The sequence below is a fragment of the Prunus dulcis genome, chromosome 2 (genome assembly GCF_902201215.1).
Source record: "Prunus dulcis chromosome 2, ALMONDv2, whole genome shotgun sequence".
NCBI lineage: Eukaryota > Viridiplantae > Streptophyta > Magnoliopsida > Rosales > Rosaceae > Prunus > Prunus dulcis.
This window is the reverse complement of record NC_047651.1, coordinates 23990225-24001741: the sequence shown is the minus strand read 5'-3', so window position 1 is coordinate 24001741 and position 11517 is coordinate 23990225. Positions and strand designations below refer to the sequence as shown.

General features: G+C 40.8%; 3 protein-coding genes across 3 annotated transcripts; all 3 read right to left on the bottom strand.

Moving 5' to 3' along the window:
* Positions 1-474: 474 nt before the first annotated feature.
* LOC117619720 (probable protein phosphatase 2C 75) lies at positions 475-2786 on the bottom strand. Its single transcript, XM_034349729.1, has 4 exons — positions 2051-2786; positions 1563-1949; positions 1389-1461; positions 475-914 (listed from the first exon to the last, which is right to left on the bottom strand). Exons 1-4 carry the CDS (start codon positions 2588-2590, stop codon positions 580-582), a joined length of 1335 nt encoding a protein of 444 aa, XP_034205620.1. The 5' UTR covers positions 2591-2786; the 3' UTR covers positions 475-579.
* A 678-nt stretch (positions 2787-3464) lies between these two features.
* Positions 3465-6371, bottom strand: LOC117618576 (subtilisin-like protease SBT1.3). The gene has a single exon (XM_034348213.1). The coding sequence runs from the start codon at positions 6089-6091 to the stop codon at positions 3749-3751; it is 2343 nt and encodes a 780-aa protein (XP_034204104.1). The 5' UTR covers positions 6092-6371; the 3' UTR covers positions 3465-3748.
* Positions 6372-8730: 2359 nt separating this feature from the next.
* LOC117619754 (3-ketoacyl-CoA synthase 5-like) lies at positions 8731-10547 on the bottom strand. Its single transcript, XM_034349782.1, has 2 exons — positions 9533-10547; positions 8731-9441 (listed from the first exon to the last, which is right to left on the bottom strand). The coding sequence occupies exons 1-2, from the start codon at positions 10529-10531 to the stop codon at positions 8956-8958; spliced, it is 1485 nt and encodes a 494-aa protein (XP_034205673.1). The 5' UTR covers positions 10532-10547; the 3' UTR covers positions 8731-8955.
* Positions 10548-11517: the final 970 nt, after the last annotated feature.

Genomic DNA, 11517 nt, shown 5'->3' with positions numbered 1-11517 from the left:
GCCCAAACAAGGAAAAATATGTACTTGGATAATTAAAACCTCTCTTCCTCCTTGCAAAATGAATTTTTTTTTAATTTTTTTAGTTAATTACATTTTTCTCATGGAAGAATTTGCTATACTCTCATTTCTCCACGAGTGTCTAATGTATTGTAGACTTCAAGTATATCAACAATTGAAAATTACAAATCTCTAAATATATCGTAGACTTTACATGCATCAATAGTAAAAAATTGTAAATTTATAATGTCTAACAATTGACCAATAACACACTTTATTTGTCAATTATAAGTCACATTTCACGTCAATTATAAGTTACATTTCATGTAAACACCCGAATCTTGAAACCTTATAATATGCACCTTAAAATTTAGGCTCCCTGGCTATGTTATTTTGCTATTTTAACCTTCCATCACATTTTCCGTTATATTAGAGAACATTCAAGCATTTCACTAAACATTTGGTTTAAAAAGAAATCGCTTGTCCAATTGAACAACCACAATTATTCTCCCAATGTAACCCTTCATAGTGAAAATAATACAATTATAAATTCCCACATATTCTTTTGCTTCTATTCTTCAATTAGCCACTTTTCAAATCGACAACCATGACACTCATATCGTCAAGGCTTCCACGAGCAAATGCGAGGCGGCAGAGCAGCGAAGCTGCTAGGTGGCTTTTAGAAGATAGAAGCACAGGGCCGTTTATATGAGAATCAACTACAGCAACAATAGGACTAATATGGCCGTCATCTCTAAGACACCTGCAAGCCACCCTGCAAGCCATGTCATCCGACATCACATCCCAAATACCGTCGTTCGCCAAAATCAAGCACTCGTCTCGCTCTGCTTCTCTTTTTATGATGGAAATCTCAGGTTCCAATGTCACCACTGGTTTCAAAATGTGGCGCTCATCACCTGCTCATTAATTTCCAATCAATTAATCAAATAATTAGCATCAAGAAACATGTACTTAGATTAATGCTTAATTAGAAGAGATACAATTGTGCCTCATTTGGTGGTTAGGATAAGTAGTAAGATTAGATTAGCTTAATTGAATGTCATTTTGGTGCTCGAAAATGATCCTATGGTGGTTGAATGTGGTTGAATGTCATTTTGGTGCTCGAAAATACAAGAAAATCCCACCATAAATAATCCTATTGTGTGCATGTTGATAGCTTTATTTGTCCTATTTTATAGGTGAGATACATGATCCAACTATTCCAACACATTAGCATGAAGTTAAGATCGGAATAAGGAACACTATAGTGTCAATGAAAGATACTTATTCTTTCCAATCCAATACCCTTATGCATTGAGCGACACACAACAAATGGTCATGATACTGTGAGTATTCAATCCTATTTATCAAATATTAGAAGATTTACTTACTTGGACCCGGATAATGAAACATGTTGAGAATTCCATATACACGCACGCCATTGTGATAGAATAACCTTTCACGCTGCGACCAATTAAAGTAAGATATAAAAGTATAATTTTTGTACTATTTAGCAATTTTATTGATGTGAATTAATTGGAGGCAATTTGTGTTACAAAGTGAACCTTGTGATCATGGGAGAGTGGGAAAGGACTCCCGGCGCGGCCAAGAACGGCGTGTGTAGAACCAGACTTGGCAATCACAATATGCTGAGCTGTCAAAATGGCCACGACAGCAGTGGACCCAGCAACTGGCAGCGCATTGATATTGGGCTTGCACCCGCATGTGTGCCCGATATTCCCACAAGAGCAGGCGTCCTGGGCCAGGCGGTGCATCCTCTCGAAGCTCCTCTCTAGGGCCGTCCGTACCAGAACATGCCACTTCGCCTCTTCCTCCTGCGAAGAACCCAAGCCCAAGTTTTTATCACCATTGGCACCCCCTGACGCGTAGAACACTCGCCTTAGCTCCTCTGCTACGAATTCGTGCATCTGTCGTTTGCAAAGCGCGGAGACCTGAAAGTCAGCACATGATTAATTCAATTAATCACATCATAAAATGAGATTAATGAAAATTGGGTATTTTGAGATTTTGTTTTTTATAAAAAAAAACGTACATGAGGGTGTCCATGACCATCGTAGACAGCGAAGAAATGCATAGGCCGACCACTGCCGGGAACATCATCGAAATCGAGCCGACAAAAGTCCTCCTTGACGAACACCGTATCGTAGTCATCCGTACTGATCTGAATCTGATCTGGACGCCTAGTCAGCCAAATGGTTCCAAACTCCGGCATCGGATTAAGATGAAGCCAATAGCGCGGAACCAGTACAGCTGGCCGCAGCACCACCACATGATGATCATCAGTTGGCTCCACTGCCTCCGTCCCATCCTCCTCCTCCTCAAAATTCAGACTGATATTATTATTTTGCCTCCGTTGTACAAAATCAGATAACAGACAAGTCTGCTCATGGTCGTCTGAATTGTTCTGATCATGGCGTACAGGGAAGTAGTAGTGGCCGGAGTAGGACCACCGTGCCCGCCTGATCTCGATTCTCCGGCGACGGCGCTGTCGGCATTGCTCCGGTGTGTCAAACTCCCACTCCTTCCTCAGCACCATCTTGGACGAAACAAGCTCAGCTCGCTGCCTTGTCATATCACTGCTAGCTAGCTACCTACCCAGTAGCTAGTTGCTTGATTATGGTGTGAGAGCGAGGTCTGGACTGGAGAGACTCAGAGAGAAGATATAAAGATAGGGGATGAGGGGATTGACAAGAGAAACGTGAAGGTGAAGGTCCTGTAAGGAGGAACTTGGTGACTCGTGGAAGGAGACCAAGGTTGGGAAGCGCCACGAGAATGCGCTGCATGAGCCATGAAGCCACTACGTGGGGCCTTCTTGCTCTTGCTGCAACCGTCGATGTCAGTGACCAGTTATGTCCACGTCATTCTTTTGTGGCACTGAGTGACATAGATAATCTTAAATATTTTTTTTTTCACTGGGAAAAATAAAAAGAAAAGTGTGAAGAAGAGGCAGCGTTGACTGGGCCAAAGTGCACTGGTGTAGTTTGGAAATGTATATGGCCCATATAAAATGGGTGTATTATTGTTTAGCCGAAAGTGTTACAAGAGGATCCACGACAAGAATTCTATGGCGAGGGCACTTCTTTAATTGCAGTCCCATCTAAATACAGGCCTAATAGCAGCCTTTGAGATCTGAAGAGATTTCAAATGAATACTGCTTGGAAGTCGCTTTAGTTTTCTGCAATTTTATAGGTTCAAAGTAACAAGCCCCGTAAGATTATTAATTGACGAGGGCAGTTCTTTAATTGCAGTCCCATCTAAATCAAGCGCTTGTAGCTCCTCCATAATAACTGAAATCTCTGGAAACTTCTCAAGACTTGAGCAGCCAGAAAGATTAACTACTTTAAGAGATTGAGCAACTATGACAGTTATTCATTGTGGCTGCAAAATGACTAGAACTCTACCAACTGCAGAAAACATGTGCACTGCATTCTCAAATTATATGCGAATTGAGCAACTATGAACTTATATTATAATCTAGTTCTGAACCACAACGATTGAATTTGCATACGAATTCGACATTGCATTACACATGGTTGTTCTGCTCGTGTTCTAATGTTGATCACTTGCACTAGCAGCAAGCTGGATTATAATGGTAACAAACCACTTGAAGAGCAACAGATGAGTGAACTTCTTGGCTCTTTTACACAAAATTTGTTTATTCAAAAGCACTAAAACCCACATTCAGATTCATTCATGTCAGGAAAAAAAAAAAAAATTTCTACTGGAAGATTCACAGTGGAGGCAGCCACACAACAACAATTGGGCTTCTCACTCTGTGCACTCCATCCTTCCACACCAACCCTCCAAACTCAGGAGTTGCTTGCCGAGATTTTGTAGTGAAGGTGATTTTATAAGACAGCTTTTGATTGGCTCTGGTGAACTTCAGGGTCCGTGGCTCCACTTTAACATAAGCACCTTTGAATGGTGAAACTATGGCATGGTAATTCGACACCGGAGGGCCAACATTAGTGACTGTTCTGTGAAGGGTCAAAAGAGAAACATTGGTTCTCTCTGGGAACACAACAGAGATTGCTGGATAGTTCAAGTCCCCTGGGCTGGCCAGAGCGTGCTTGCAGCTTCTGTTTGAGTACTTGGTGAAAACTTTGAGCTGCATTGGGGTTAGCCTTTGTGTACATAGAAATTCAAGATAATCCTGAGCCTCAATGTCATAAACCAAACCTGGGTCAAGAGCTTTCCTTGGGTTTATGTGCCCGGCGCCGTGATCATACGGCGTCGAAGCCTCAGCTGCTGAGGCATCTTGCAGAGGCTTATGCGTGTTGTCGTGAACATATGCAGTTGTCATCAAGGCAGATTTTATTGCTGCCGGGCTCCATTCGGGGTGCCTAGCCTTGAGCAAAGCAGCAATGCCGCTCACATGAGGGCATGACATTGAAGTCCCGGACAATATATTGAACTTCACTCTGCGGTGATCTGTTGGCAAGCTTGAAGGACCTAATGCTCCAGTCCAAGCAGCAAGAATGTTGACCCCTGGAGCCACCACATCCGGCTTGAGAATTTCAAGGCTCACAAAATTGGGTCCTCTGGATGAAAATGCTGCCACAACTGGAGATGGCCTAACCCCAGTTCTCGTCCCAAGAAATGCCAGAGTTGCAGTGGCTCTTGGACTTGTTAAAGCATAATGCTTTATTGCTTTTGCTTCAGTTTCTCCTACAGCTACTGCTGGAACAAGGTGACAATCTGCAACAAGTTCCTCTCCATTTGCAGCTGTGTTTGCCAAAATCATGCCTACTCCTCCTGCATCTTTCACCACCTGTCCCTTCTGCACTCTGGGGCTAATCCCTCGGTCACAAATCACAATTTTCCCAGCAACAACACGCCGATCCAAAGTTCCCTCCAAACACAACGAGCTTGGATCAGGGCTTGTTGAATTATCGCCCATGTACACAACAGGGTATTGCTTATTTGTTGACAGCATCATTCTGCCTTTGTAGAGTGAAACCCCAGTCACAGTTCTGCCATTTCCAAGTTTAACAGAAGATGGGAAATCTCTGTCCATGGTGCTAGCACCAACTGTGGTTATCCAAGGGGACACATTGGTGAGACTAACAGGGTCTGGTCCTCCATTTCCAGCTGAGCACGACACGAAAACCCCCATCTCCATAGCCCCAAAAGCAGCTATGGACAAACTGTCCCTGTAATAAGCTGACACTCCACCACCCAAAGAAATAGACAACACATTGACCCCATCAGCCACAGCTTTATCAACTGCTGATAGAATATCAGAGCTGAAGCAACCACCAACCCAACAAACTTTATAAGCTGCAATTCTCGCACCAGGTGCCATTCCTCTGGCTGTCCCATGAGCATAGCCAAGAAGATTAGCACCGCGCACTGGAGAGCCAGCAACAGTAGCTGCAGTGTGTGTTCCATGCCCATCTTGATCTCTAGGTGATTTAAACTCTGTTTGCTCATTGATCTTCCCTGTGGCAGCTTCATAACCATGGTAGAAGATTCTTGCTCCCACAATTTTTTTGTTGCAGTTGTTTTTGGAGAAGCCTCGGCCAGTTTCACAAGCTCCTTTCCAGTAAGCCGGCACCGGGGACATGCCGGTGTCGTTGAAGCTCTGGCTCTCAGGCCAGACCCCTGTGTCAAGCACACCCACTATGACATCATGGTCAGTGACTCTTTGAGACCATACGGTGGTGGTGCTGTCATGTGGTTCAAGGCCAAGGAACAGAGGGCTCCTTGTAGTGTGAAGTTGGTACTTTGTGTCTGGGAAAATAGCCAAGACTCCATCTTGCTCCTGTAGCCGCTCAGCCTCTTCTTCACTCAACCGAGCAGCAACTCCATGAAAAGCATTCTGGTAAGTGTAAATTACCCTTTCGTGATCATGACCTCCATCTTCTTCATTTTCTGGTTTGAAGACAATTGAGTTTACTTTAGACGAGTACCAGTCTAGATGATTGGTGAAAGATTCTGGCTTGGCTGACTTGTCCATTTGGACAATGTAAGTCTTGTGTGCAAATTGGGTTTTGGCAGAGAAGGCAATGCTGAAGAACAGGCAGTTTGTTAGTATCAAAACCAGCCATTTTACTGGTTTTTGATCAGCCATTTTGATCAGGTAAGGAAGAAGAACTGTTCTTCCTTGAAGAATGAAGTAAGGAAGAGACAGTAGAGTGGGGAGTGAGGAGGATTATGAAAATGGAATTTGGAGGCTTGAAATATCAGAGAAGGGAGGGGCCTTTACTGTTGTGGCATCTTGTGCAGGCAATAAAGATGGTTGGTTGTTTCATGAATGCACAATGGGCGAGTAGATTTTGAAGAGCTGGCTAGTGGTTGTCAACTTGTCATGGTACAAGACAAATTCATTTCGATCGTAAACAAAAAAAAGAGTTAATAATTAAACCAATGTAAATCATATATATATATATATATATATAGGATCTTTATCATATATTTCTTTTCTGAACACTAAATTATACCAGAAAACATTATAATTTAGTCTCTGATCTTCATTTTATGAAAAGGGTTTGAGTCAGCAAAAGCTACATTGCCATCTACTGGTGGTGATCAAAAGGGCTTAGAATATTAGGAGGCGGCTTCACTAGGTAAGAGTGAGAGTTGTACAGAAACTCCTTTAATATTGGTAGGGCTATTTGTGTACTAAGATATGGTCATCCAGTCCTACAACGGTCACAAGATGCTAGTAGACTCATGATCTGAGTTTTCTCTGCAATTGGTATGTGAAAAAAATAAACGGCCATGTCTGAATCAATATTGATGCTGCATATCATCTGCGAATGAATTTTTTGTTTTGTTTTTTTGTTTCAAACAAAGCTAATTAAGCCTGGTAACGTGGTGATATATAGTCAAACTAGTGCCCTTCGTTCGGCAAAGCTATTGCCTACAATCCTACTTGGGAAAATGAAAGAAATTAATGGTTTTGTTTCCAAACAAGGCATGGCTTTATTCTCAACTTTTCCTGTCAAACTCAAATTTCCAAGACATTGCAGAATCTTACCAAATTATGCTGAGCAGAACTAATAAGAGCATTCACAGTGGGGGGTGTATTTTTGGGGGTGTAAAACTACTTTTATATCCCATTTACACTTCTGTGGGGTGTAAATACGTTTTTTGCTCAAATGGAAAACTATGTAAATCTAAAGATGTATAATTAATTTGTTTGTCTTAATTCGTTTTTGTGTTAAATTTGTATTTTGTGTTTACTTTATAAATATTAGTTTAATTTTATTTTTTTCAAATGAATAGACCTAAAAATATTTAAATTCAGAGAAGATATGATTTCATTAAAAAAGAATCGTTGGATTGTAAAGTACATTTAATCTGAACCGTTGGTATCTTATCAAGATACGACATGATAGAATTTGATCTCATCTTCAACCATTGGATCGAATTCTCTTATCTTTATCTCAACCCTTGGATCAGATTTTCTTTTCTTCATCTCACCCCTTTGATTCTTACATCAGATATTTTTTCTCTCCTTTTTTTTATTGGATCCCACCTACAAGAGATATAAAAAAAAAAAAGTACAATTACATCTAAATTTACATCTCATGATGGTGATGTAATTTTACATTCATTTACACCCGTATTGTGGATGATTATTGTTCGAAGAGGGTATATCTATTTGTTGCACATAAAAATTCAATTATTGTTGGTTGGGTTGGAAGATGAGGTTGGATAGCGAGCAAATATGACAGCTCAATGGCACAAGTCCATATCAAATGAAAAAAGGTACATTAAATTCTCCTTTATGTGAGAACAGTAAATACACACATGGGGGTCAGAAAAATGCCGACCTTTATATTATTTTTTTGTACGTAAATAGAGTGGAGAGGATATTTTGGAAACCCCATACGGCAACCTCAGCCACCCACTTGGGTGTTTTGGACGGTGATCTTAACTATAGAGGTGGCGGTGGTGGTTTTAGCAGCCGGCAATGACATGGTTCATGGTACCAGTAAATGCTACAAAAATTAAGTAGAATTAGATTTAGGATGTGTAATATAATATCTAGCGTTGGTTTTAGCTGCCTAAACTGATAATTGCTGATAATAATTGATCATTTTGGTCAGCATTTAATAGCTTCATCTTCATCCTACCAAACTCATTACCCTAAACCGTGTAAGACATTAATTTCTTCTTATTATCACCGCCAGTATTGCAGTGGCAGCGGGTAAAATTGCAGGTTACATTGGCGAGCTATATTTGGTTTTTACGAGGGGGAAAAAAGTTAACAGGTTATGTATGTACTCTGCTAAAAATGTAAAATATTTGCACCATATTTACTGCTCTCAACGTCTACATTAAACTCTCTTCTTCCAGCATTCAAGGCTATCAATTTTTTTGTTTTTCGAGGGGAAAAGAAAAATACTGGTATGGAACTTGGAAGTATAAGTAAATAATTTACATGAATGTTATTTACAAAAGTTCATGTTCTTCAAGTTTTAAACAATTTGCCAACGGTCTAGTGTAGTGAAAAAAAAGTCTTGACTTGTAGATCAGATGTCTCAGTTTTAAATCTCCACAACATCATAATTATGTGTGAGAGATAAAATTCTCTCTCCTGCAATTTAGACTAACGCTTGTACTAAAAAACAAAAAAATAAATTTCCACAATTTTTTTTTAAAAAACTTTGTTTCTTTAATTTTATGATGAGGGTAAGAAAGAATCAAGCCCTCACCTTTACATGTGGGAACACGAAAAAGTGATATCTATTGGAGCTAGAAGCCTAGTTTGATTTGTTAAAAGGCATAACTGTTTATTTGCTTTCATACTATACACGTCACATCGTTGCTCTATAAAACACGACAGGAAAAAAGATCCGCGAACTTTACCATTTTGGGTCGGCCCAAGAAGGAAAGAGGAAAGATGACACCGTGATAAAATTGAAAAGTGGGAGGGGGATCATCAATGGCTCTCTGATCATGATGATTAACGGTTACCATTTAAATTCATTGATCAACGGCTACAATTGGATACCGATAGATGCTGTCGGACCATGGGCCCTTCATGGCCTCATCATCATCTATGGGCCTTATACATTTCCAGACCAAGCTAGCGCACTTTGGCCCAGTCCCCATTCCAAGCTGCCACACCTTGTCACCTTTCTTCACTCTTTGTTTGGCCTCCAAGTATGCAAGTTCATACCACAGTGAAGAAGATGACTGGTTCCCAAACCTGTGCAACGTCATCAAAGCGGCCTCCATCTCCCCATCACCAAGCTTCAACCCTTTCGCCAATTCCTTCACCAACTGCCTCCCCGACGTCGGCAAACAAAAATGCTCTATCGCACTCTTGAAATTCGGCACGTAAATCTCAGCAGACTTGTCAATGAACCTCTTACGGATTCTCGAAACCCCGTGCCTAAATTTCTCCGAAAATGGCAAGATTGAGGAGCCGAGAACGGTCACGTTCCAACGGAGGATCTCCCCAGCCACCTGTAGTAAAGTATTAAATATCCATATGTTAACGGAAATATCACGAGCTTTGAAATTTGAAGAAATATTAACAAAATTTCAGAGACCATGCCTCTAGTATATCTCGCTTGATGGTAACGCCAAGTTTTCCATTTGAGTCCTCTTCACGTATGGTTGAAAGATAAGCTCTGTCTTCAAAGGCTTTCTGGGTTCTTAGCGTCCGGAAAAGTTGATATTTTGAAGACTTAATATCTTGTTTTTTGTTTGTAAGCAAGATTGCTGCACTGCCCATTCGGAAGAGGCAGTTAAGGATCAACTTGGGCTGCTCTTGCCCTGCATACCAACCTGTTGATAAAATTTCTGTGCTAAGAACAATGGCATAGGAGTTGTTGTGAACTTGTAGAAGATTTTGAGCTAAATCAATGGCTAGAGCACTTGCACTACACCCCATGCCAGAGAGATTGTAGCTCTTGATGTCACTTCTCATTGAGTATTTGTTGATGAGAATGGAGCAGAGAGAAGGAGAGGGACAGAAACCACTACAGTTCACTATCAGAATGTCAATGTCTTGGGGAGAGTGTTTAGTTTTGGCCAACAGGTCATCCATGATGGGGAAGAGCACCATATGAACTTCTTTGATGGATTCTTGGTGATGGGATTTTGGTGGAATGTGATGCAAGGCTGGTGGGAGATAGGTTTCTTGGCCTTGTCCTGAAGAAGTAAGGACTTTGGCCATGAAAGCTAGACTTTGAGCATCAAAAGATTCAATCTTGGAGGCATTCCCAAGAAAGGTAGAGAAGGGGACTCTGCATGAGCTTGGTGGCTTCAAACATGAGAAGTCTACCAAAAAGACTTGACCAGAATTGGAGAAGCAGTGGTTGAGGATGAAGAAAATGATAAGACAAAAAAGATAAATGAAATGGAAAATGGGTTCCTTGTTTTGTAGGATAAGTAAGGCTTCAATTGATGCTACAAGGACGAGGACCAAAAGTCTTTGAAGTTCCAAGAAAGCGGAATGAAGCTGCTTATTTGATAGAAGAGTGGAGGGGATATCGGGTTCAATGGTATTGAGCAGCAGAGGATCATGGGATTGCTTAGAAGGAGGTTCCATGGGAGAGAGAGAGAGAGAGAGAGAGAGAGAGAGAGAGAGAGAGAGAGAGATTTGGTTGGTAGCGGAGACGAGGTTGATGTTAATAAAGTGAGTCTATAGCTGCAGAAGCTTATAAATGGAGGGACAGTGCAAGTAATAGGGTCTTGGATAGCGAGAGCGATTGCAGTTGGCAGGTGAGGGTTATTGTATTGCAATAATAACCAGAACAGTTTCAACGACCATCCTTTATGGTGGTGATGGTTTAGTCAAAATGATCTTTCACCATGTGTCAGGAAAATGCAAACATAATTCATTTCAAGATTTTGTGAAGAAGAATGGCTACCTCGTATCATATATGTCATTAGGGCTTGAGACAGCAAAATGCTGAAACATGACATGAAAGATGGATTCCTATCTTTCTTGAATTATGTATTATAAAGGTAAGCTGGCATGCATTGCTACATCACTTTTTTGCATTTATAATCTATACGATGCTATGGTGAGGACGGAAGATCAAGTGAATAAATGAAGTAATCGGGTCTATAAATATAAAATTTTGAAATTACCGTCAATGAGGTGGTTTTAGGTGGAACTCTGTCAACAACAACGAAGAAGGATTAAACTTGTTATCACATAACCTTTTTCTCTCGGAAATTGGAGTTGTCGTGGATAACATTTTAAATATTTTTTAAAAAATTGTGGGTCAGCGTGTGATGCTTGGTAGTATATGCTAGGCCTTGTTGTATCAAGCTTCTTTGCCCTTTCTTTGGTTGATGGAATCATCAGGTCAGTGAGTTGGGCCTTTATCTGAAGCTCACATGCTTTAACCCATGAGATGATCCACAAAAGGCATGCATTGGGCCAGGATTTATGGGCTGGCCTGCTAAATTTAGCATGGCTTGACTGTCGTGTTTGTTTTGGAATTCTTGTCTTCCTAATCGTTTGTTTTGTATATAAAGTGCTTCAATGGATTCGTTGGGAGTGCTTATGGAAGATCTAAAAGCGTT

What these genes read in the sequence shown, in the direction of transcription:
- LOC117619754 (XM_034349782.1), bottom strand. Translation starts at nt 10,531, where the DNA reads ATGGAACCTCCTTCTAAGCAATCCCATGATCCTCTGCTGCTCAATACC. An exon ending in TCAAGCGAGATATACTAGAG is followed by an intron (nt 9,442 to 9,532) that starts GCATGGTCTCTG and finishes ACTTTACTACAG; the next exon opens with GTGGCTGGGGAGATCCTCCG.
- LOC117619720 (XM_034349729.1), bottom strand. Translation starts at nt 2,590, where the DNA reads ATGACAAGGCAGCGAGCTGAGCTTGTTTCGTCCAAGATGGTGCTGAGG. An exon ending in ATGGTCATGGACACCCTCAT is followed by an intron (nt 1,950 to 2,050) that starts GTACGTTTTTTT and finishes GCTGACTTTCAG; the next exon opens with GTCTCCGCGCTTTGCAAACG. An exon ending in GTTTCATTATCCGGGTCCAA is followed by an intron (nt 915 to 1,388) that starts GTAAGTAAATCT and finishes ATTAATGAGCAG; the next exon opens with GTGATGAGCGCCACATTTTG.
- LOC117618576 (XM_034348213.1), bottom strand. Translation starts at nt 6,091, where the DNA reads ATGGCTGATCAAAAACCAGTAAAATGGCTGGTTTTGATACTAACAAAC.